The 23987-nt window shown below is 48.9% G+C and overlaps 2 protein-coding genes and 1 long non-coding RNA gene across 3 annotated transcripts in view; 2 read left to right on the forward strand and 1 right to left on the reverse strand.

Annotated features, from left to right (window-relative positions):
- Positions 1 to 4875: 4875 nt before the first annotated feature.
- On the reverse strand, positions 4876 to 10799 carry KIAA2013 (KIAA2013 ortholog). The gene is made up of 2 exons (XM_058160895.1): positions 9542 to 10799; positions 4876 to 5954 (listed from the first exon to the last, which is right to left on the reverse strand). The coding sequence occupies exons 1-2, from the start codon at positions 10512 to 10514 to the stop codon at positions 5095 to 5097; spliced, it is 1833 nt and encodes a 610-aa protein (XP_058016878.1). The 5' UTR covers positions 10515 to 10799; the 3' UTR covers positions 4876 to 5094.
- Positions 10800 to 12234: 1435 nt separating this feature from the next.
- On the forward strand, positions 12235 to 14132 carry LOC131186932 (uncharacterized). The gene is made up of 2 exons (XR_009152452.1): positions 12235 to 12781; positions 12940 to 14132. It is a non-coding gene; the product is annotated as an uncharacterized LOC131186932 (long non-coding RNA).
- A 241-nt stretch (positions 14133 to 14373) lies between these two features.
- The window catches only part of PLOD1 (procollagen-lysine,2-oxoglutarate 5-dioxygenase 1), a 29532-nt gene continuing 19918 nt past the window's right edge, over positions 14374 to 23987 (forward strand). Inside the window, exons 1-7 of the mRNA XM_058160894.1 lie at positions 14374 to 14751; positions 15117 to 15585; positions 17250 to 17341; positions 18712 to 18845; positions 19510 to 19673; positions 20778 to 20890; positions 22321 to 22384. Of these exons, the coding sequence (XP_058016877.1) occupies positions 15510 to 15585; positions 17250 to 17341; positions 18712 to 18845; positions 19510 to 19673; positions 20778 to 20890; positions 22321 to 22384 (643 nt within the window). The 5' untranslated portion in view covers positions 14374 to 14751; positions 15117 to 15509. The remainder of the gene's footprint in view (positions 14752 to 15116; positions 15586 to 17249; positions 17342 to 18711; positions 18846 to 19509; positions 19674 to 20777; positions 20891 to 22320; positions 22385 to 23987) is intronic.

The raw sequence follows: 23987 nt of genomic DNA on the forward strand, positions 1-23987 counted from the left end.
AATCGTTTTTGCTGTCGAATGCCAAAAGCAGGGGGAGCGTGTGTGTGTGTGTCGCACGCGGAGGTGCCATACCCATAATTCAACGCGCCTGCCCCCTGCACCTGCGTGTGTGACTCCCCCGCACTCCCACTTTTGGCATGCTGAGCCCAGTAGGCCCATTTTTCGCTCTCCCCAGGCTCCAGAGGCTTTCTGGGAGCCTGGGGAGGGCGAAAATGGGCCTTCCGGTCCCACTGTAAGTTGGGAAACGGGCCATTTCCGGCCTCCAGGGGTATGGGGAAGGCCGTTTTTGCCCTCCCTAGGCTCCTAGAAAGCCTCTGGAGCCTGGCGACGGAGAAAAACGGGCCTTCCCCAACCCCTCACCGAGGCCCTCCGGAGGCCTGTTTCCCAACTTCTGGTTGGCTCGGAAGGCCCGAAAATCAGCTGGCCGGCACGCGAATGCATGGCTGGAGCTGAGCTAGGGCAACGCTCACGTGCCCACCGATATGGCTCTGCGTGCCGCCTGTGACACCAGTTGCCATAGGTTCGCCGTCACGGACCCTAAAAGGTCCCTTCCCACTCGTTGTTAATCCCCTAACAAAGTTCAGATGCTTGGCAGCCGGCTCACATTTATGACGGTTGCAAGGGTCCCCTGGGGTCACACAATCTCCTGACAAGCAAAGTCAACGCGGGGGGGAGGAGCCGGGTTCACTTAGCAACCGTCTCACTAATTTAATAACTTGCGATTCACTTAGCAACCATGGCAAGAAGGGTCGTAAAAAAAATGGGCTTAAAACCCACTTAACAAATGTCTCCCTTAGCAATGGGTTTTTTGTTTTTTGTTTGGACCGAGTTTTGGGCATAATTGTCATCGCAATTCGAGGACTCGCCGTCCGTTGAAAAGGATAAGCGGGTCAGTCTGTCTTGAGGTAGTAAAAGGGGAGGTTTTTCTTTCTTTGTTCTGAAAATATTAATCTTTTCTCTAGAAAGATTTACCTGCAAGGGCAGAGCGGCTGAAGTCCCCAGGGTCCTGTTTTTTACAGGTATAGATTTCGCTGCGTGAGTTTCTCTCCCTCTTTTCCCTTTTTCGCCACACAACCTTTTCCGCCGATAGCATTGCAGCGTTGTGAAGCTCAGGATAAAAAGGTGAAGGGAATTAGAGACATTCTGTCGTGTCCCACTCCTCCTCTGACGGCCGGGTCGGGGAAGTCTGTATCAAGCGTGGCCACAGAGCATCTGCAGCTTTGCCAAATTCCTTTCAGAGTTCTCAGGGCAGGCAGGAATCCAAGGTGTGACTTCAGCAACCAGATGAGACTTTGCCTGACTCAAAGAATGCCAGAAAGCAGATCCTTTATATAGGCCGTGAGGTGTGGCTCCATGACTCAGCACTTATCCAGGCCTGCCCCTCCCTTCCTTTTGCTGACGTCACCTCTCCATTCTCCGGAAGTGTGTTCTGTTCACCCTCCAGCTGCTGGCAATTCTAGCTCGTGACTGGCTTCATGCTCCTCATGCTCACACGCTGTGGGGGGGGGGCTATTTGCTCCGTCTGTCCGGGGATGGTGCCAGGACTGGGGGCATGCCAGGTCATTCGTCTTGCTCCGTCTGTCTGGGCATGGTGCCAGGACTGGGGGCTGGAGGCATGCCAGGCCCTTCGTCTGCACTATCAGTCTCTGGCTGAAATAACAGGAGATGAGAGGGGCCCAGCTGCGGAGAGGGGGGCGGGCGAGGCACAACACATTCTGTCCCCCCCGCCCGTGAATGCAGTTTAAGACCCTTTTGTCGTTTTACAGAAAAATCGGTTCCAGAGCAAAAGGAAGAACAAAAGCCAGCAAGAGACATCAAGTACAGATTTGAAAGATTTTTATTTCTTACCAAAAAAAAAAAAAAGCCCACAACCTTTGGTATCTTAAAATAATCACAATTCTTTTCAAATCACCAGGAAAAAAAAATCTGTTTAGTTGCTCTAGAATTTAAAAAAAAAAAAAACACCAAAAAAACCCCCCCAAACAGGTCACTGCAACAAACTTGGTGAAAGACTAAATCAACAACCCCTCCCAATAACAATCGTTAAAGTTGTCGTGTTTTTGTACGCTGTCTTTAAGAGGAAGATTGAGAACTCCTGTTTATCAGTGTTAAGGTTAAAAGTCAAAATGAAAGCACAGCTTACATTCTACGTTGGCTCTTCTTCGGCCTGAAACCGCAAACGAAACGGATGCCTCTGAAACCCACCAACAATAAGTTAAGAAACGAGACAACGCTCAGTTTAGGGACTGGGAGGGGAGAGAAATCCCCCCCCCACACCTTTAAACCCAAGTTAAGCAACAACAATTCAAACCCAAGGTGCCTGCGCTGTTTCCAATGTCTCCTTATCGCTTCCCGTCGACATAAAAATCCTTAATGCACATTTTTTTTTCAAGTATTTTTCAACAAAGAACAAAATTACGAAAGCCAAGGAAACTAAGAAGCATTGGGGCGAGGGGCATCTATGGGGTTGGGGTGGGGGGAGGATGCAGAGCAGGGATCCCCAACCTTGGCAGCTTTCAGGCTTGTGGGCTTCAACTCCCAGAATTCCTCAGCCAGCAAAGCTGAGGAATTTTGGGAGCTGAAGTCCACAAGTCTGAAAGTTGCCGAAGTTGGAGACCCTCCCGATGTAGAGACACAGCTAGGACACCCAGGGGTCACCGCACCTCCTGTGCAGGGACACACACACACACACACACACAAATGATGCAGTTTTATGGGGCTTCTCCCCCTCTCTAGGGAAGGCTTGACTTGGATCCAAGACTCAAGATTGCAGGCAAGTCATTTATTTGCTCCAACAGCAACCAATTCTTGACTTCCCCCCAATTTTCTTGACTGCTCCGTCTTCCTTTTGTTTTTGCTAGGCTGTCTTTGAAAAAGGCACCTGCAAACACACAAACACCCATTCCGGCTGGCAAGAATCTCTTTTTAACGGCTCTAATGATGAGAGCAAATTGCTCTCCAAGTCCACACCAAATTTTGGAATACGAGGGTGGGAGGGAGAGAAATCCCCACACCTTTAAACCCAAGTTAAGCAACAACAATTCAAACCCAAGGTGCCTCGCTGTTTCCAATGTCTCCTTATCGCTTCCCGTCGACATAAAAATCCTTAATGCACATTTTTTTTTCAAGTATTTTTCAACAAAGAACAAAATTACGAAAGCCAAGGAAACTAAGAAGCATTGGGGCGAGGGGCATCTATGGGGTTGGGGTGGGGAGGATGCAGAGCAGGATCTCAACCTTGGCAGCTTTCAGGCTTGTGGGCTTCAACTCCCAGAATTCCTCAGCCAGCAAAGCTGAGGAATTTTGGGAGCTGAAGTCCACAAGTCTGAAAGTTGCCGAAGTTGGAGACCCTCCCGATGTAGAGACACAGCTAGGACACCCAGGGGTCACCGCACCTCCTGTGCAGGGACACACACACACACACACACACAAATGATGCAGTTTTATGGGGCTTCTCCCCCTCTCTAGGGAAGGCTTGACTTGGATCCAAGACTCAAGATTGCAGGCAAGTCATTTATTTGCTCCAACAGCAACCAATTCTTGACTTCCCCCCAATTTTCTTGACTGCTCCGTCTTCCTTTTGTTTTTGCTAGGCTGTCTTTGAAAAAGGCACCTGCAAACACACAAACACACAAACACCCATGGCAGGAATCTCTTTTTAACGGCTTTAATGATGAGAGCAAATTGCTCTCCAAGTCCACACCAAATTTTGGAATACGAGGGTGGGGAGGGGAGAGAACAAGTATCTTAAGAGTTATCTGCGGTGCTTTATTTCCAATAATTCCCTGCCGGAGTTATTGACATTACATCCGAATAACTGAATAGGCAGCAGCCGAATTTAAGGGAGGCGAAAAGACAAAAGGAACCAGAAAACAAAACGGATTCTAGTAAATATGCACATATTATATATACCAGGGGTCTCTTTCCCACAAAACTTCCGCGCCCTTCTATTTTCTTGGTTTTGCCAAAGTTTTAGCACAAAGCACCTACCTCCAACGGACTCCCCGCCCTGTTTTTAAAACGGGTTTTTCAGGTCAGTGGGGGAGGCCATTCCCCACCTGTGACCCAAGGCCCAGAATTCTGTCCCTATGTCCATTCCAGTTGTTGTGCTGGGTAATCTTTGCGCCCCCCCCCAATCTCTGCTCTTCAGCTGAATAGCTAAGGCTAGATATCACAGAAAGAGAGGGAGGGAGAGAGGGAGGGAGAGGGAGAGGGAGGGGGGAGAGAAGGAGGGAGAGAGGAAGGAGAAGGAAGGAGGGAGAGAGAGGAGAGGGAGGGAAGGAGGAGGGGAGAGAGAGGAGGAGAGAGGGAGGGAGAGAGGAAGGAGAAGGACGGGATAGGGAGAGAGGGAGAGAGGAGGGGAGAGAGGAAGGAGGGAGGGAGGGAGGGAGAGATGGTGGGAGAGAGGAGGAGGAGGGAGGGGAGAGAGGAAGGGAGAGGGAAGGAGGGAGGGGGAGAGGTAGGAGGGAAAGAGAGGGCGGGAAGGGGAGAGGGAGAGAGACACACAAGCTAATGCTTGATTTTTACTCTGCGTAAAACTGCCTTTTGGGGTACTGTCAGATCGCTTGTGACAAGTTTCCCAACCCCCCTCCCCTCCCAAGGAGCACTCCCCCCCCACCCCTTCATCCTGGTTCATTTTGGGGGGTACTCGTACGAGCGAGGGCTACACAGCGCTGAGTTAACCCTCGGGGCGTCAGACCCGGCAACCCCTAAAGCCAAGCTCCCCCACCACCCCGCCCGTCAACCCCCTTTGCGGGAGCGGCACCCCAAGAGAACCGAGACGACTACAATTTACAGGACCCCCGAATCATTTCGAGAGAAGAACCTTTCTCTTTTTTACACCGGCCTTTTCATCAGCCTCCCCCCCGGCCCAGCCCCACTTCCCCTGCCCTCCCTTCCCAAAAGGCAAACGTGTAAGTAGACGGGAGCAAGGGTGTGCAAACACACACGCAAACGCGCACACGCACACTGCAGAAAGGCCACCTTCTTCCCACGGCGTTCTCGGCTCCCTGCTTCCAGGGCTGATGTCAGGGAGAAGAAACCGGGGGGGGGCCTTGCTTCAGCCATCAAGCCGAGCCCCCCGGGCTGAAGGCCTTAGACTTTGCTCCGGAAAAGCGGCTTGGCCCCGGGGCCGCAGTACTCGTTGTAAATCAGTTTGAAGAGGAAGAGATGGAAGAGGGTGATGAGGGAGGCCACGCTGAACCAGAAGAGGAAGGGGAGGCCCGGGTACCGCTTGGCCATGTGCTCCTCGTGGGCCAAGATGGCCTTGAGGTGGAGGGTGTGGCGCAGGTCCTGCAGGTGCACCAGATCGGTGGAGATGTACAGCAGAGGCGTGATGGGCTGGGTCACCATGACGGGGAAGGTGTGGCCGTGCAGCTGGGAGGTCAGCTCCACGGGGTCGTTAGAGCAGCCCCCCTCGCAGGCGTACAGCTTCACGGGCTTGTCCTGGAACTTGACGGAGACGTGCAGGAAGGGCTTCCCGTCGGCGTCCAGCAGCACGGCCAGGTTGATCAGGTCCTTGTTGTAATGGATCCCCCGCAAGGCGTAGCTGTTCTGAAGGACTTCCGGGTCGGATTGGAACTGCAGGTGGTTTTCGGTGAACTGCAGCCCGCCGAAGCTGAGCACCATCCCCTGCATGAGGCCGTGGGCCCCGGCGGCCACCAGCCCTTTGCAGCCGCGTTTCTGCAACGTCAGCTTCCACAGGTTGGAGAGCTGCAAGACCTGCAGGACGGTGGACAGCTGCCCGGGCCACAGGTTCTCGGCGTGCATGGTGGCGTGGCCGCTGAAGCAGTGGTCGGCGTAGTTCAAAGTGGCTTCCATTTTCTCCCCTTCCTCGGGGCTGTTGTGGGGGTCCAGGAGGGGAGCCGGGGTGGTGGACAGGACGAAGTAGAGCGTCAGGTTGACGGTGTCGCTCGAGGGGGTGTGGGCGTCGGTGATCTTGCGCATTTCCACACCTGAAAGGCAAAAGGAGTGCTTTTAAAGAGCTCTGCTCTCCCCTGGAAATAAACAGCCCTGGATAATAAGATAATAAAAAGCTAAAGGTTCCCCTTGCACATATATGCTAGCCGTTCCCGACTCTAGGGGGCGGGTGCTCATCTCCATTTCGAAGCCGAAGAGCCAGCGCTGTCCGAAGACGTCTCCGTGGTCATTTGGCCGGCCTGACTCAACGCCAAAGGCGGACAGAACGCTGTTCCCTTCCCACCAAAGGTGGTCCTTATTTTTCTACTTGCATTTTTTACATGCTTTCGAAACTGCTAGGTTGGCAGAAGCTGGGACAAGTCACGGGAGCTCACCCTGTTACACGGCACTAGGGATTTGAACCGCTGAACTGCCAACCTTTCGAGCGGCAAGCTCAGCGTCTTAGCCACTGAGCCACCCTGTCCCATCAACAAGATAATAAATCTTGGATAATAAGATAATAAAAGCCGACCATTAACTTCTCACGTACAGTTACATAGCAAGGACTTTTATCTACCTTCTCCCTACTTCTTCCAAGAAGCGAGAAACTTCCGCATGACCTGTACCAGTTAGGTCCTTGACTTACAACAGTTTGTTTAGCGGCCGTTCAAAGTTAACGACGGCACTGAAAAGAAGCGAAATATGACCATTTCCCACATTTACGACGATTGCAGCATCCCCATGGTCACCTGGTCAAACTGAAGGTGTTGGGAACGAGCTCATATTTATGATGGTTGCGATGTCCTGGGTGTGTGTGTGGGTGTGTGTGTGGGTGTGTGTGTCACATTTTGCGACCTTTGGACAAGCGAAGTCAACGGGGAAAGCCAGATTCGCTGTTGCTAACTCAACAACTGTAGCAATTCACTTAGCAGCTATGGCAAGAAAGGGTGTAAAACAGGACAAACCTCACTTTAAACAACTATCTCACTGAGCAGCAAAAAAATTAGCTCAGTTGTTACTTGGAAGTCGAAGACTAGCTGCATACTCCACGCTTGCTCAGGCCTTTACAACCATCATCGTATTTTTCCATGAGTCATTCTGATTATAAGAAATTATAGCAACAACAACAACAACAACAACAGAGTTGGAAAGGACCTTGAAGGTCTTCTAGTCCAACCCCCTGCCCCGGCAGGAAACCCTACACCACTTCAGACAAATGGTTATCCAACATCTTAAAAATTTCCAGTGTTGGAGCATTCACAACTTCTGCAGGCAAGTCGTTCCACTGATTAATTGTTCTAACTGTCAGGAAATTTCTCCTTAGTTCTAAGTTGCTTCTCTCCTTGATTAGTTTCCATCCATTGCTTCTTGTTCTACCTTCAGGTGCTTTGGAGAATAGCTTGATTCCCTCTTCTTTGGGGCAGCCCCTGAGATATTGGAACCCTACTATCATGTCTCCCCTAGTCCATCCTTTCATTAAACTAGACATACCCAGTTCCTGCAACCCTTTTTCATATGTTTTAGCCTCCAGACCCCTAATCATTTTTGTTGCTCTTCTCTGCACTCTTTCTAGAGTCTCCCCATCCTTTTTACATCGTGGCGACCAAAACTGAATGCAATATTCCAAGTGTGGCCTTACCAAGGCATTATAAAGTGGTATTAACACTTCATGCAGCCCAGAACTGTGTTGGCTTTTTTGGCAGCTGCGGCACACTGCTGGCTCTTATCTAAATGGTTGTCCACTAGGACTCCACGATCCCTCTCACAGTTACTACTATTGAGCAAGGTACCACATATACCGTACCTGTGCATTTGTTTTGTTTTGATTTTTTGCCTAAATGTAGAATGTTACTTTTTTCACTATTGAATTTCATTTTGTTAGATAGCGCCCTATGTTCAAGTCTGTCAAGATCCTTCTGTATCTTGAGCCTATTTTATAATCTGTGGGGATTTATTTATTCTATGGGGAGCTCCGTGGAGGTGGTAGATATGAACCAGGAACATTTTAGCTTAATGCCTTAGCTGTTGGGATTCTGTTTGGAGAATAATATTATACTCTGTCCCAACTAGGCAATTTTTACATTCTGGGCCCAGAGAGGCAGGGTTTTTGAACTGGTCTTTCCTTCCTGAACACAGAATGTTTCTCCGGTCTATGCCAATTTCCCAGGAACACAAGTAGAAGATACCGTAGTCCAGATACTACTACTTAGGGGGTGGGGGGGCAGAAAACATCAAGATTTCTACCCTCAGAAACAAAAAATCTGTTCTCCAACTACTGCTAAGGCAGGCAGAACTTGTTGATTTTTGCAGACTTCCTAAATATGGCGAAAGAAACCATTTCAAAAGGAGAGGTGTCGTGGATTTATTTTCCAAAGCACCAGAAAGCAAGGCAAGAAACGATGGAGGGAAACTAATCGAGAAGAGAAGCAACCTGGAATTAAAGCCGAAATGTCATGACAATGAGGACAATTAACCAGTGGAACAGCTTGCCACCAGAAGTTGTGGGTCCTCCATCACTGGGTTTTTTTTAAAAGAAGAGACTGGACAGTCTGGAATGGTATATAGTCTCCTGCTTGAGTAAGGGGTTGGACTAGAAGACCTCCAAGGCCCCTTCCAGATCTAGCCTGATTAAATCCCAAAGGTGTTTTTTCAAAAGGCAACTGGAACTTTTTCTTTCCTTTTTTTTCCTTGAAAACATTTCATTTCTCACGCGAGAAGCTTCTTCGGTTCTTCTTCAGAACCGAAGAAGCTTCTCACGTGAGAAGCGAAACGTTTTCGAGAAAAACCCAGAAAGTCCGATTGCCTTTTGAAGAAAAAAAAAATGGTTGGGACAACTATGACCTGGTCTCTTGCTTGAGCGATATTCTCCAGCTCTATTCTGATTTGAATTAAGAAACCTCGAGTCAATTACAAGTTTTGTGGTCCATTTCAGCCCCCTCTATAGCCCCAAGCAAACCTGGAGTAGGGAGTAGGGAGTAGGGAGGGAGTCTCCAACCTTGGCAGCTTTAAGATTTCTGGACTTGGGAGCTGGCTGAAGAATACTGGGAGTTGAAGTCCACAAGTCTTAAAAGCTGTCAAGGTTGGAGATCCCTATGCCAGGTACCTGTCTAGCTTTGAAACTCCCATTTTTGTAGCACCTGCTTAGTAAAGGTAAAGGTAAAGGTTCCCCTCGCACATACGTGCTAGTCGTTCCTGACTCTAGGGGGTGGTGCTCATCTCCGTTTCAAAGCCAAAGAGCCAGCGCTGTCCGAAGACGTCTCCGTGGTCATGTGGCCGGCATGACTCAATGCCAAAGGCGCACGGAACGCTGTTACCTTCCCACCAAAGGTGGTCCCTATTTTTCTACTTGCATTTTTACGTGCTTTCGAACCGATAGGTTGGCAGAAGTTGGGACAAATTATGGGAGCTCACCCCGTTACACGGCAGCACTAGGGATTCGAACCGCTGAGCTGCCGACCTTTCGATCGACAAGCTCAACGTCCTAGCCCCTCAGCCACCGCGTCCCCACCCGCTTGGTCCCAAGCACCAAAAGGCACATTTCTCAGAACAACCACACTCAACGGCACCGTCCATATCCGAAGCTGGCAGCGCCCAGCGCCGAGGCTGCCCTGCGGCCGGTCCAAGCCGGTGGCCGTCCCCGCACCTGAGATGAAGAGCTCGTCCCACGCCCGGCGGTGCTCCTGGACCAGCTCCTCGGTCCGCAGGGGCAGCACCTCCATCATCTCCCTCTTGGCCGCTTCCCGCAGCCGCCCGAAGGTCTCGTCCAGCTGGGCGGCCTCGATGGGCTCCGAGCTGAGCACCACCGAGACCAGCGTCTCCTCGAAGCGCGACTTGGGCGCCACCTGCACCCGGCTGACCAGCTTCTTAGCCGCCACCACGACCAACACCAACTTCTCTCCGGCCGGTTGCAACGCCCGGCCCGAAGATAGGAAGAACTGCCGGTCGCCCATTTTTTCCAAGCTGGTGGCGAAAGAACGGCCGGAGGAAGAAGAAGACGAGGAAGACGAGGATGACGAAGCCGGACCGGTCACTTCCAAGGCCACCAGCCGGTCGGTGGGGTTGTCGACCGCCAGGCGTTGCATGTAGAGATGCGGCCGTCTCCGGTGGGCTAGCAGCTCCTCCCGGACGGTCACACAAAGCCCGCCGGGACCCCCGGGCTGGACGCAGCGGACTTTCCGCAAAGCCCCTTCCTTGGGCAGCAGGGCGGAGGCCCCCGCCTCGCTCTCAGCTCCGGCCGGACCCCGCAGCTGGGCCAAGGGCCCGTAGTCGGTGGGCCAAACGGGGCCCTGGGCACCCATGGGGGCCACCCAGAGGCGGTTAGCCTGGGCATCCAGCAGCAGGTGCCCGTTGCCCACCAGGCCCGGGGGACCCTTGCCAGGGCTTTCCCCCAGCAGCCGGCTTTCTCCTTTCCTCCAGGCGCGGGTTTCGGCCTGCAGGCAAAGCCCCGCCGCGGCCCCCGAGGCTCCCCCGGGCCTCAGGCGGAGCAGGAGGCGAGGCCAGGCGCCGCCCAGGTACCAGGAGGCGGCCAGCAGGAAGGCCAGCAGGGCCAGCAGGCGCCGCGCCCAGCTGCTGGACAGCAGCCCCGGCAGGCCCTTCAGCCGCTGCTGCAGCCACATCGGGGGCGGCGGGGCGGGGGGGCGGGCGCGCTAGCTCATGGCCCGCCCCGGCGGCGGCGGCGGCGGCTGCGGCGGCTACGCGAGTCCCCGGCTTCGGCGCGGCCTAGTCGCGCCCGGCCTTCCGCTTCTCCTCTTCTTCTTCGGCTTCTCTGGGGCGGTCCCGGGCGGGGCGTTGGCGGCGGCGGCTCCTCCTTCTCCTCCTCCCGCTGCTCTTCTTCTTAAGGGCTCGGAGGCGTCCCGAGGCCGAGGCGGAGGCGGGGGGGTCCCCTGGCGGCGGGCGAGGCGGCCTCTGAGCATCCGCAGAGCGCCCCCCGCTGGGAGGAGAGGGAGGAGACAAAAGACGGCCGGGGGTGGGGGGAGAGAGAGAGAGAGAGAGAGAGCGCCTCTGGGCATAAGCAGAGAGCGCGCCTCTTCTCCCAGGGCTCTGAGGGGGCCCTTGAAGAAGGCTGGACTTCAACTCCCAGAATTCCCCCAGCCGGCCGCTTGGCTCATATTGATAGCTGGTGCTGGCTGGGGAATTCTGGGAGTCGAAGTCCAGCCTTCTTCAAGGGGCCTGGTTTGGAAAACCCCTGTCTTAAGGGCTTTGGTCTTAGGCACCGGGGTGGGGTGGGATTGTCTCTGAGCCTGTGCAGAGTGCTTCATTCTAGGCACTGGGTCTCTTGAGGTTCTACAGAGTGCTTTTTATTGGCGGCAGGAGATCTCTGAGCCTGTGCAGAGTGCTTCATTCTAGGCACTGGGTCTCTTGAGATTCTACAGAGTACTTTTTATTGGCGGCAGGAGATCTCTGAGCCTGTGCAGAGTGCTTCATTCTAGGCACTGGGTCTCTTGAGGTTCTACAGAGTGCTTTTTATTGGCGGCAGGAGATCTCTGAGCCTGTGCAGAGTGCTTCATTCTAGAGCACTGGGTCTCTTGAGATTCTACAGAGTGCTTTTCATTGGCAGCAAAAAAATCTCTTGAGCCTCTGCGAAGCGCTCCTCTTCTCCCGAGGCTTTCCTTGAAGGCGCAGGGTCTCTGAGCTTATGTAGAGTGCTCCTTTATCGGCAGCAGGAGATCTCTGAGCCTGTGCAGAGTGCTTCATTCTAGGGCACTGGGTCTCTTGAGATTCTACAGAGTACTTTTTATTGGCGGCAGGAGATCTCTGAGCCTGTGCAGAGTGCTTCATTCTAGGCACTGGGTCTCTTGAGGTTCTACAGAGTGCTTTTTATTGGCGGCAGGAGATCTCTGAGCCTGTGCAGAGTGCTTCATTCTAGAGCACTGGGTCTCTTGAGATTCTACAGAGTGCTTTTCATTGGCAGCAAAAAAATCTCTTGAGCCTCTGCGAAGCGCTCCTCTTCTCCCGAGGCTTTCCTTGAAGGCGCAGGGTCTCTGAGCTTATGTAGAGTGCTCCTTTATCGGCAGCAGGAGATCTCTGAGCCTGTGCAGAGTGCTTCATTCTAGGGCACTGGGTCTCTTGAGGTTCTGTAGAGTGCTTTTTATTGGCGGCAGGAGATCTCTGAGCCTCTGAGCATCTGCAGAGCGCCCCTGCTGGGAGAGGAGAGGAGGGAAGAGACGGCCGGGGAGAGAGAGCCTCTGGGCATAGGCAGAGAGCGCACCTCTTCTCCCAGGGCTTTTCTTAAGGCAGAGGTGTCCAAACTTAGCCCCCTGAAGAGGGGTGGACTTCAACTCCCAGAATTCCCCAGCCGGCAACTTGGCTCATATTGATAGCTCGTGTTGGCTGGGGAATTCTGGGAGTTGAAGTCCAGCCCTCTTCAAGGGGCCAAGTTTGGAAAACCCCTGTCTTAAGGGCTTTCGTCTTAGGCACGGGGGAGGGGGGGGGTCTCTGAGCCTGTGCAGAGCGTTCTTTATTGGCAGCAGGAGATCTCTGAGCCACTGCAGAGGGCTCCTTTTCTCCCAAGGCTTTCCCTGAAGGCACAGGGTCTCTGAGCCTATACAGAGTGCTTTTTATTGGCGGCAGGAGATTTCTGAGCCTGTGCAGAGTGCTCCTCTTCTCCTGAGGCTTTCCTTGAAGGTACAGGGTCTCTGAGCCTATACAGAGTGCTTGCTCTCTATTGGCAGCGAGAGATCTCTTGAGTGTCTGCAACGCGCCCCCCGCCCCCATTTCAAAAGGCAGGGGAGGAGAAAAAAAACCCTCCTGATTTCAGCTCTAAACCCAACGTTGCTTTCCCAATGCTTTCTTTGGGACTCCAGTTTCCATCAGCCCCAGCCTGGTGGACAAAGAGCCTGGGAATTAGGATCCAAACCTCTAGAGGGAGAAGAAAGCGCAGGAAGTTGGTGATGGATTTGGGCTGGTGGGCGGTGGGGGGGGGAGGACTGTGAGATTGAGCCAGGGTAGCTCTTTGGAAAGGATAAACTGCACAGCCTGCAGTTGGGGTAACCTCTGCTTATTTTGTGCCCCCGGTTTTTTTTTCTGCCTTCCTTTCCGCAGGGGTGGACGCCAGGCTCTGGATCTCGACCCAAGAGAAAAGAAGGACAATGGAGGGGACCCAGGATGGACGGACGGAAGAATGGAATGGAATGGAATATAATAGCATAGCATAGCATAGCATAGCATAGCATAGCATAGCATAGCATAGCATAGCATAGCATAGCATAGCATAGCATAGCATAGCATAGCATAGCATAGCATAGCATAGAATAGAATAGAACAGAATGGAAAATACGGAATGGAATGGAATGGAATGGAATGGAATGGAATGGAATAGAATAGAATAGAATAGAATAGAATAGAATAGAATAGAAAATACGGAATGGATTGGAATGGAATAGAATAGAATAGAAAATATGGAATGGAATAGAATAGAATAGAAAATATGGAATGGATTGGATTGGATTGGAATAGAATAGAATAGAATAAATAGAAAATATGGAATGGAATAGAATAGAATAGAATAGAATAGAATAGAATAGAATAGAATAGAATAGAAAATATGGAATGGAAATAGAATAGAATAGAATAGAATAGAATAGAATAGAATAGAATAGAATAGAATAGGAATAGAAAATACGGAATGGATTGGAATAGAATAGAATAGAATAGAATAGAATAGAATAGAATAGAAAATACGGAATGGATTGGAATGGATTGGAATAGAATAGAATAGAATAGAATAGAATAGAATAGAATAGAATAGAATAGAAAATACGGAATGGATTGGAATAGAATAGAATAAAATAGAAAATATGGAATGGAATGGAATAGAATAAAATAGAAAATATGGATTGGATTGGATTGGATTGGAATAGAATAGAATAGAATAGAATAGAATAGAATAGAATAGAATAGAATAAATAGAAAATATGGAATGGAATGGAATAGAATAGAATAGAATAGAATAGAAAATACGGAATGGAAATAGAATAGAATAGAATAGAACAGAATAGAATAGAATAGAATAGAATAGAATAGAATAGAATAGAATAGAATAGAATAGAAAATACGGAATGGATTGGAATGGATTGGAATAGAATAGAATAGAACAGAATAGAATAGAATAGAATAGAATAGAATAGAATAGAATAGAAAATACGGAATGGATTGGAATAGAATAGAATAGAATAGAAAATATGGAATGGAATGGAATAGAATAAAATAGAAAATATGGATTGGATTGGATTGGATTGGAATAGAATAGAATAGAATAGAATAGAATAGAATAGAATAGAATAGAATAGAATAGAATAGAATAGAATAGAATAGAATAGAATAGAATGAGAACAGAATAGAATAGAATAGAATAGAACAGAATGAGAACAGAATAGAATAGAATAGAATAGAATGAGAACAGAATAGAATAGAATAGAATAGAACAGAATGAGAACAGAATAGAATAGAATAGAATAGAATAGAATAGAATAGAATAGAATAGAATAGAATAGAATAGAAAATATGGAATAGAATAGAATAGAATAGAATAGAATAGAAAATATGGAATGGAATAGAATAGAATAGAATAGAATAGAAAATATGGAATAGAATAGAATAGAATAGAATAGAAAATATGGAATAGAATAGAATAGAATAGAATAGAATAGAATAGAATAGAATATACGGAATGGATTGGAATAGAGTAGAATAGAATAGAATAGAATAGAATAGAATAGAATAGAATAGAATAGAATAGAATAGAATAGAATTCTTTATTGGCCAAGTGTGATTGGACACACCAGGAATTTGTCTTTGGTGCATATGGTCTCAGTGTACATAAAAAGGGAAGATGCATTCGTCAAGAGTCATAAGGTACAACACCTAATGATAGTCATAGGGTACAAATAAGCAATCGAATCATATTAGGAAACAATCGATATAAATCGTAAAGATACAAAGCAACAAAGTTACTGTTGTGCAGTCATAAGTGGGAGGAGATGGGTGGTGGGAATGATGAGAAGATTAATAGTAGTGCAGATTCAGTAAATAGTCTGACAGTGTTGAGGGAATTATTTGTTTAGCAGTGATGGCCTTCGGGAAAAAACTGTCCTTGTGTCTAGTTGTTCTGGTGTGCAGTACTCTATAGTGTCATTTTGAGGGTAGGAGTTGAAACAGTTTATGTCCAGGATGCGAGGGGTCTGTAGATATTTTCCCAGCCCTCTTTTTGACTCCTGCAGTATACAGGTCCTCAACGGAAGGCAGGTTGGTAGCAACTGTATTTTCTGCGGTTCTAATGATCCTCTGAAGTCTGTGTCTGTCTTGCTGGGTTGCAGAACCGAACCAGACAGTTCTAGAGGTGCAGATGACACACTCAGTCATTCCTCTGTAGAACTGGATCAGCAGCTCCTTGGGCAGCTTGAGCTTTCTGAGTTGGCTGAGAGAGGAGGAGGAGGAGGCCTGCCTCCCTCCCTTCCTCCCCACATTTGTGGGGGAGGCGTGTTCATTGCGTGGCACATCAGCCCCCCTCCGGCTGGCAAGGAGGGGCTTCCTTCCCAAGCAAAGAAGCCTGCAGCCTTTCTCCCACCAGCTGGCTTCGCAAAGTGGGAGCCCCTCCTCGAAGTCTCCCCACCATGTCTCTCCCACCCCTGCTGCTCCTTTTACTTTTCCTAACACCCCTGGAGGTTGGGAGCCACAAAGCAGAAGACGGTAAGCTAAGGAATGTGTGCGTGAGCGTTGTGTTTGTGTGCACAACCAAGTTGCTTGCAGTGGGCGCTCGGCAGCCATCCTCATCACTGGAAGAAAGCGGGTGGTGTGGTTGAAAAGTTTGGGGGAAAACTGGGTTGGAAGTTTTCTTTCTCCAAAACCTCCCTTTCTGCTTTCTCTTCCTTCTCTCTCTCTCTCTCTCTCAAAAAAAGGGGTTTTTTAAACTATCTTAAGCTGTGCGTTCTTGCTCTGTTTGGCAAGATGGGGCTCCTCTTTCTTAAGTCTGTGGTAGCAAGAAATCAGGAGGGAGCCTTTTTTCAGACAAACAGATTTTATTTCAACCTTTTCATGAGGTCCATAATTAATTTTTTCCGGCGTTTGGGCTCAAATCTGTCTCGCTCAATTGCGGTTGAAAAGGGAAAGAACAAGAGAGAGGGGAAGGAAGAATAGAGAGAGATGAGGGAAGAAGAAAGGAGAGAGAAAAAGAAGAGAGGGAAAAGGAGTGGAAGAAAAGGGAGGGAAAAGAGGAGCAGGAGAGAAGGTTAGAAAGGGAGGAAGAAGAGAGGAAAGGGGGAAGGGGAAGTAGGAAAGGGAAGGAGAGGAGAGGAGGAATGAAGAAAGAAGGAAGAGAAGGAAAGAAGAAGAGGATGATAAAATAAAGGAGAGTCAACGGTAAAAGAGCAGCCCCGAACAACTAAAAAAATGAAAAAGATGAATGGGAAATGATGGATAAAAGACTGTACGCTTAAATATGTTGGTGAGAAATAAAAAAAATATTTTTTTTTGAAAAAAAAACATTAAAAAGAAGTGCGGTGAATGGCAAATAAAATAGCCTCGATCTTTTAATCATTCACGTGGGGGAAAATCTTCTGCAAGCAGCATGCCCCGATCTTCTCTGGGTGTAAACCAGGATATAAACTTTCCCTTCTCAATCAGGGCTAGGAATTGCCCTTCTGGAATGCTTTTGATGTAGGGCTTGCAGGAAGTTTCCTCTGTGTGTCGGTGTGTGTTTCACACAGGCCTGAAGGCATCTGAGCTAGCTCTCCTGAATGAAAGCTGCCCTTCCATATTTCCGAAAAGTTTTCGGCATGCCGTTTTTCCCCTGCCATGCTCCGGGCTCACCATCCCAGCGAAAACCCGAGTGGGGTTCTAATAAATTATATTTCAGCTGCTTTTACTTATTTCTTCCTGGTGAACTCCAGACTGGTTTTATGACAGGTGAAAATGCTGGGAGAGAAGGACTCAGGCGAAGTTCGGGCACCCATTTCTGATTCATTTAAGCTCACGTCCCTCACGTACGTAGGTCTTGGAAAAATGTCAATATTTAGGGAGAGGGGGGTGGGTGTCAGGGAAATATTGTTTCACGGCTGAGCTATTTGTTCGTTAAAAAAAGAGGCGAGATTCCCCCCACCTCCACCCCACAGATTGTCTCTTTCCCAGTTCACAAATAAAGAGATTTTTTTTTCCTCCCCCAAGAAATGGGGAAAGCCTACGAAATAAATCTGAAAATCTTTCCATTCGCAGCCTGGGTTTTACAACTTGAGTTGTGTCTCTTGAGAATGCGATTTAAAAAAAAAAAAGTTTCAGTGATTGGAGAATGTGGGAATTTGTAGCAATTGAGGATAATTTGGGGGATGTATGTCTGATTTTTTTTTTCATCCATCCAGATAATTTATTGGTCTTCACTGTGGCCACCAAAGAGACGGAAGGCTTCAAACGCTTCAGAAGTTCAGCCCAGGTTTTTAACTATAATCTCAAGGTAATGCAAATAACTAATTTGAATAAAGCTCCCAGGTTGTATCCAATTCCTAATTCAAAACTCGCTGCATTTCCTCGAATTTTAAAACCCACCTTTGGAATAGCATGGAGCAAAACCAGGCAGCATCTACTGCATAATTTCTTAATGTCAGTCCATCAGTTTGTCGGGATGTTAGTTGTTTCTACAGCTCTTCGCTGCGAATTATTTTTCTTTCTTTATTGTACCTCAAAGCACAAACTTATTAAGTGGGTTAATATAATAATTGGGAATCTTATACTTCAGACTGTAAATGTCTGTGTAAAAAAAAACAAAAAACTCCCAGCACAGTGAAAGTCATTCGCTAAACAAGAAGTTGTTAGTTGTAAGGCCACACTTGGAATATTGCATTCAGTTTTGGTCGCCACGATGTAAAAAATATGTGGAGACTCTAGAAAGAGTGCAGAGAAGAGCAACCAAGATGATTAGGGGACTGGAGGCTAAAACATACGAAGAATGGTTGCTGGAACTGGATATGTCTAGTCTGATGAAAAGAAGGACTAGGGGAGACATGACAGCAGTCAGGGGCTGCCCCAAAGAAGAGGGAGTCAATCTATTCTCCAAAGCACCTGAGGGTAGAACAAGAAGCAATGGGTGGAAACAGCAACTTAGAACTAAGGAGAAATTTCCTGACTGTGAGAACAATTAATCAGTGGAACTACTTGCCTCCAGAGGTTGTGAATGCTCCAACATTGGAAGTTTTTAAGATGTTGGATAACCATTTGTCTGAAGTGGTGTAGGGTTTCCTGCCTAAGCAGAGGTTGGACTAGAAGACCTCCAAGGTCCCTTCCAACTCTGTTATCCTATCCTATCCTATCCTATCCTATCCTATCCTATCCTATCCTATCCTATCCTATCCTATCCTTATTCTTATTCTTATTCTTATTCTTATTCTTATTAGTTCTGTTCTATTCTGTTCTGTTCTGTTCTGTTCTATTCTATTCTATTTCAATTCTATCTTTTCCTATCCTATCCTATTCCTATCCTATCCTATCCTATCCTATCCTATCCTTATCCTTATCCTATTCTATTTTATTTCAATTCTATCCTATTCCTATCCTATCCTATTCTATCCTATTCTATTTCAATTCTACTCTATCCTTTCCTTATTCTATCCTATCCAAATTCTATCCTATCCCTGTTCTATTCTATTCTATTCTATTCTATTCTATTCTATTCTATTCTATTCTATCCTATCCTATCGTATTCTTATCCTATCCTATATTCTATCCTATCCTATCCTATCCTATCCTATTCTGAAGTTTAGAGGGAACAAGCACTAACAAAGTGGTTTGAAACTTTGCTAAAGTCCAAATCGCCTTTGATCCATCCAGGTTCTGGGACTAGGCGAAGAATGGCATGAGCGAGAGGGCCAGAGGACAGCAGGTGGACAGAAGATCCGCCTTTTGAAATCGGCTTTGGAAGCGTATGCAGATAAAGAAGATTTGGTGGTCCTTTTCACTGAGAGGTAATTCCTGGCTGAGCAGAACAAATACGAGCTGGGAGATTCGTATCTGTACTCAGAGGAGCTGAATACAGACGGTGCTCTACTCAACGACCGCGACGGAGCCCAAAATATCTCCTTGCTCATTGAGACATTTGCGAAGTGTGTTTTATCCTGTTTTACGACCTTTTCTGCCACCGTTGTTAAGTGAATCACGGCGGTCGATAAGTCAGTCACATAGGCTGTTCATTTTGCTTGTCAGAAGGTCACAAAAGGGGGATCGTGTGACCTTTGGGACGCGGCGACGGTCATAAATATGAACCAGTGGACAAGCGTCATGAGAGCAGGGTTCCAATATCTCAGGGGCTGCCCCAAAGAAGAGGGAGTCAAGCTATTCTCCAAAGCACCTGAGGGCAGGACAAGAAGCAATGGGTGGAAACTAACCAAGGAGAGAAGCAACTTAGAACTAAGGAGAAATTTCCTGACAGTTAGAACAATTAACCAGTGGAACAACTTGCCACCAGAAGTTGCGAATGCTCCAACACTGGACAGCTTTTAAGAAGATGTTGGATAACCATTTGTCTGAAGTGGTGTAGGGTTTCCTGCTCTAAGCAGGAGGTTGGACTAGAAGACCTCCAAGGTCCCTTCCAACTCTATTCTATTCTATTCTATTCTGTTCCTCTTGCAGCTACGACGTCATCTTTGCTTCAGGGCCCGCAGAAATCCTGAAAAAGTTCCAGCAGGCCAAGTCAAAAGTTGTCTTTTCGTCGGAGGCTCTCATCTATCCGGACCGGAGGTTGGAAGCCAAGTACCCGGTGGTCCAAGAAGGGAAAAGATTCCTGGGATCTGGAGGTAAGGAAAAAGGGGAAGGCAGAAGCTCTTGGGGAGGAAATCTTGAGCGAGCGGGAAGGAAAGTGGGAGCCGGGAGGAAATTTTTACCTTCAAAAGAGACATTTTTCTTTGATGTCGGCACCGATCAGTGGGCTAAGCTGCGCATTGGAGCTCAAGGAAGAGAGAGGGGGAACATTTGCAGGCAGGCTTCAACTTACAACCGTTCATCGACGGACCGTCTCAAGTTGGGAAAACAGTGACTTACGACCGTCTTTCACACTTAACGACCGTTGCAGCATCCCCGCGGTCACATGAACTAAAATTCAGACACTTAGCAATTGGTTCGTATTTATGACAGTCGCAGCATCCCGGGGTGTGTGTGTGTGTGTCACGTGATCCCCTTTGGCATCCTTCTGACCGGCAAAGTCGATGGGGAAGCCACTGTTCTGACCCCGCTCCCCAAAATACGACAAACCCTCTGAAGTTAAATCAATGCTTCCTTTATTAGGAGCGCCGGCAAAAAGTTTCTCTCTCACCACAGGCTAACAAAGTCCGTCCGGCAGGGAGGTCATCTCCGCCGCCCCCCCCCCCTGCTTTTTATCCCCAGAGCTAGAATGGGGCTTCGCTAGCAGCGTTGGCTCTTCTGTCCCGAGGACCGGCTCATAGATTTCCACCGCTCTCCTCTCCTCTGCTTTCGGCACATTTGCACGTCAGGCACTGGACCCAGCTGTTCTCCTCCTCCTCCTCCTCATCAGCCACCTCCAGACCTGGGGGCTGTTGACTCTCCATCTGAGGGCTGACGGACAGCCCAGGTCCGCCTCTCTCTCTCTCTCTCTCTCTCTGCCAGCTCCATTCCTTCTTCCCCCTCGTCGCTCTTAGGTTGCATTGATGCTGACCCTGACTCCCACGCCGCCTCCTTCTCCTCCTCCTCCTCTGATTCGGCTGCTGGAAAGGCTGGCGGCCGACAGGCCACGACTGGCAGATTCACTTAACAAGCGAGCGGGACACAACACCATGTTCCTAACTGCAGTGATTCATTAAACAACTGCCTCGCCTAGCAATGGAAATGTTGGAACTCCATTGTGGTCGTAAGTCAAGGAGTGCCTGTTTTCTCTCTTCCTGCAGGATTCATAGGTTATGCTCCGTATCTCAGCCAGCTTGTGGCCGACTGGCAAGGCCCGGACAGCGACAGCGACCAGCTGTTTTACACCAAGGTGTTCCTGGACCCTGAAAAGCGGGTGAGCCCTAAAAACCGAGAGTATTGGTGGGTGAGCAACAAACGCAGCAGATATGCGGAATCAATCCGGGATCTCATTTTGACCTTGCATAATTTCCCCCTAAGAAATTGACTCACGGAGGACATGACAGGCCTCTGTGGGTGTAAACAATTAACCAGCGGAACCCCTTGCCTCCAGAAGTTGTGGGGGCTCCATCCCTGGAGGTTATTAAGAAGAGACTGGACAGCCACTTGTCTGGAATGGTCTAGGCCAGGGGTCCCCAACCTGTGGGCTGCGGCCCACTACCAAGCCACGGGCTAATCGCCACCAGGGAGGCCGCAGTCCCACTCGCGCGAGCATCATCAAGTAGACAAGTGGGGACCAGGCGATTGGGGGGGGGCAGGGATTTTTGCTACCCACCCAAATCCCTACCGGATCACCTGATCTGCTCCGAACCAGGAGCATTTCACCCCTGATTTTGGGGGGGGGGTGTGTTGGATATGTGTCGTCGTCCCCCCGTGCCCGTTTTGGGCCTGGAAAGCCTCCTACACTAACCCAGAAGCCAAAATCGGGCGTAGGGGGTACCGCTAGAGCAGCGGTTCTCAACCTGTGGGTCGCGACCCTGTTGGGGGTCGAATGACAATTTGCCAAGGGGTCGCCTAAGACCATCGGAAATATGGGAAGTATACTTGCGAGTCGAAGAATCGTGCTCCAATGGTTGACTCCACAAACCAGCTGCTGCAGGCTCTTCAAATCGCTAACCGAATTCGGCTTCAGGCGCGATGAATTAAAAAAGAGAGAAATCTTTGCTCTGATGTCTCCCTCTCAAGCCAGCTGCAATCACTCCCAATCGCTAGCCTAATCTGGCTTCAGGCGCCATAAACTTAATAGGGGAGGAGCCTCCGCTTTAATGCCTCTGTCCTCAAGGCAATCGCAAGCAGTTCAGATCGCTAGCCAATGCGGCTTCAGGCGTGATAAATTCAAAACGAAAATAATTTTACGGTCGGGGTCGCCACATCGTGGGGAATTGTACTAAAGGGGTCGCAGCACTATAAAGGTTGAGAACCATTGCGCTAGAGGCTCCCCTGTGCCCTGTTTTGGGCTTCGAAAGCCTCCTCCACCAACGTGAAAGCCAAAACGGGGTGTAGGAGCCTGGAAAGCCTCCTGCACCAACCTGGGGCACGGGAGGGCCATGGAACATGTGCTGGGGACGCATGCGTGTGCAGGGAGAATACATGTGCGAGCGCAAGCACGCTTTGCACACTCGGCACCAAAAAGGTTAACCATCACTGCTGTAGAGCAACGTGGCCATCTTACATTTACCGAGAGGTGGGTTGCTACCAGTTCGGGCGAACCGGCAGCAGCCCACCACTGCATTGACCTCTTCCAGCCATTATCACTCTTGCTGTTTTTTTTTTTTAATTTTTCTTCTTCTACTTCTTCCTCTGCAGAAGACCATCAACATCACTTTGGATCATAGGTGTCGGATCTTCCAAAACCTTAACGGCGCTCTAGGTGAGAATCCGTGCAAAAGGAAATCCCGCGTCCGAAATAAAAACGTTGGCCGACCTAAGGGTTGATTATTCCGCTCTTGCTGGAGACTTATAAACACGCTTCGCGGGGACTTATGGCTGCCTGGGCGGTATCTGGCTAGATCCCCGAGGCCGTTGACCTCTGCTTGTGTGGTTTGCCAAACAACTCCAGTTGGAGTCAAATATACAACTTTCGAGTAAAAAAACAGAGCCCAGGCAGCAGATTGCACACACAAAAACGGCAGCTACAAGCTTGTTCTATCGTTGATAGAAAATTTGGGATGAGTTTCCCTCTCTCCCTTTGTCGCATCTCCCCTTCCCGCTGCTGCATGGCTTATTTCATTACCTGCTATTTCATGTCTGGGGGGGACACCCTCAAAGATTTAATTAAGGTCTTTAGAGACTTTTTTTTAAAAAAAAAAATCAAACTGCTGCTAAAATATACTTCTATTGCATTGGGTGGGAAATAGCTATAGCCCTTAGACTTATATACTGCTTTACGCTGCTTCGCAGCCCTCTCTAAGCGGTTTACAGAACCAGCTTATTGCCCCCAGCAATCTGGGTCCTCATTTTACTGACTTTGGAAGGATGGAAGGCTGAGTCAACCTGCAGCCGGTCGGGATTGAACTGCTGGCTGTTGCCAGAATTGGCCTGTAATACTGCATTCTTACCATTGGGAGGGAGGGAAGGAAGGAAGGAAGGAAGGAAGGAAGGAAGGAAGGAAGGAAGGAAGGAAGGAAGGAAGATAGCAGTACCACTTAGACTTATATACCACTTCACAATGCTTTACAGCCCTCTCTAAGCGGTTTACAGAACCAGCTTGTTGCCCCCAACGATCTGGGTCCTCATTTTACTGACTTTGGAAGGATGGAAGGCTGAGTCAACCTGCAGCTGGTCGGGATTGAACTGCTGACCGTTGCCAGAATTGGCCTGTAATACTGCATTCTTACCATTGGGAGGGAAGGAAGGAAGGAAGGAAGGAAGGAAGGAAGGAAGGAAGGAAGGAAGGAAGGAAGGAAGGAAGATAGCAGTACCACTTAGACTTATACACCACTTCACAGTGCTTTACAGCCCTCTCTAAGCGGTTTACAGAGTCAACCTCTTGACCCCAACGATCTGGGTCCTCATTTTACTGACTTCGGAAGGATGGAAGGCTGAGTCAATCTGCAGTCAGTCGGAATTGAACTGCTGGCAGTTGCCACAATTAGCCTATAATACTGCATTCTAACCACGAGAGAGGGAGGGAAGGAAGGAAGGAAGGAAGATAGCAACACCACTTAGACTTATATACCACTTCACAGTGCTTTACAGCCCACTCTAAGCGGTTTACAGAGTCAGCCTCTTGCCCCCAATGATCTGGGTCCTCATTTGACCCACCTCGGAAGGATGGAAGGCTGAGTCCACCTTGAGCCTGGTGAGTTTCTCACTGCCAAATTGCAGGCAGCCGGCAGTCAGCAGAAGTCGCCCGCAGGTCTGCACTCTAACCACTTGTGCCACCGTCGCTCATAAGGTTATATCTTGGATTGGATTGGGGTTTTTCTAAGGACGTGGCTGCTTTGAAAAGCTGAATGGCATCCGTCCGACTT

Source organism: Ahaetulla prasina, chromosome 18 (assembly GCF_028640845.1).
Source record: "Ahaetulla prasina isolate Xishuangbanna chromosome 18, ASM2864084v1, whole genome shotgun sequence".
Lineage (NCBI taxonomy): Eukaryota > Metazoa > Chordata > Lepidosauria > Squamata > Colubridae > Ahaetulla > Ahaetulla prasina.

Bases quoted from the DNA above. Each gene is read 5' to 3' on its own strand.
- KIAA2013 (XM_058160895.1), bottom strand. From the start codon at position 10,514: ATGTGGCTGCAGCAGCGGCTGAAGGGCCTGCCGGGGCTGCTGTCCAGC. The intron at 5,955-9,541 runs GTGCGGGGACGG...TTTGCCTTTCAG, and splicing joins GGACGAGCTCTTCATCTCAG to GTGTGGAAATGCGCAAGATC.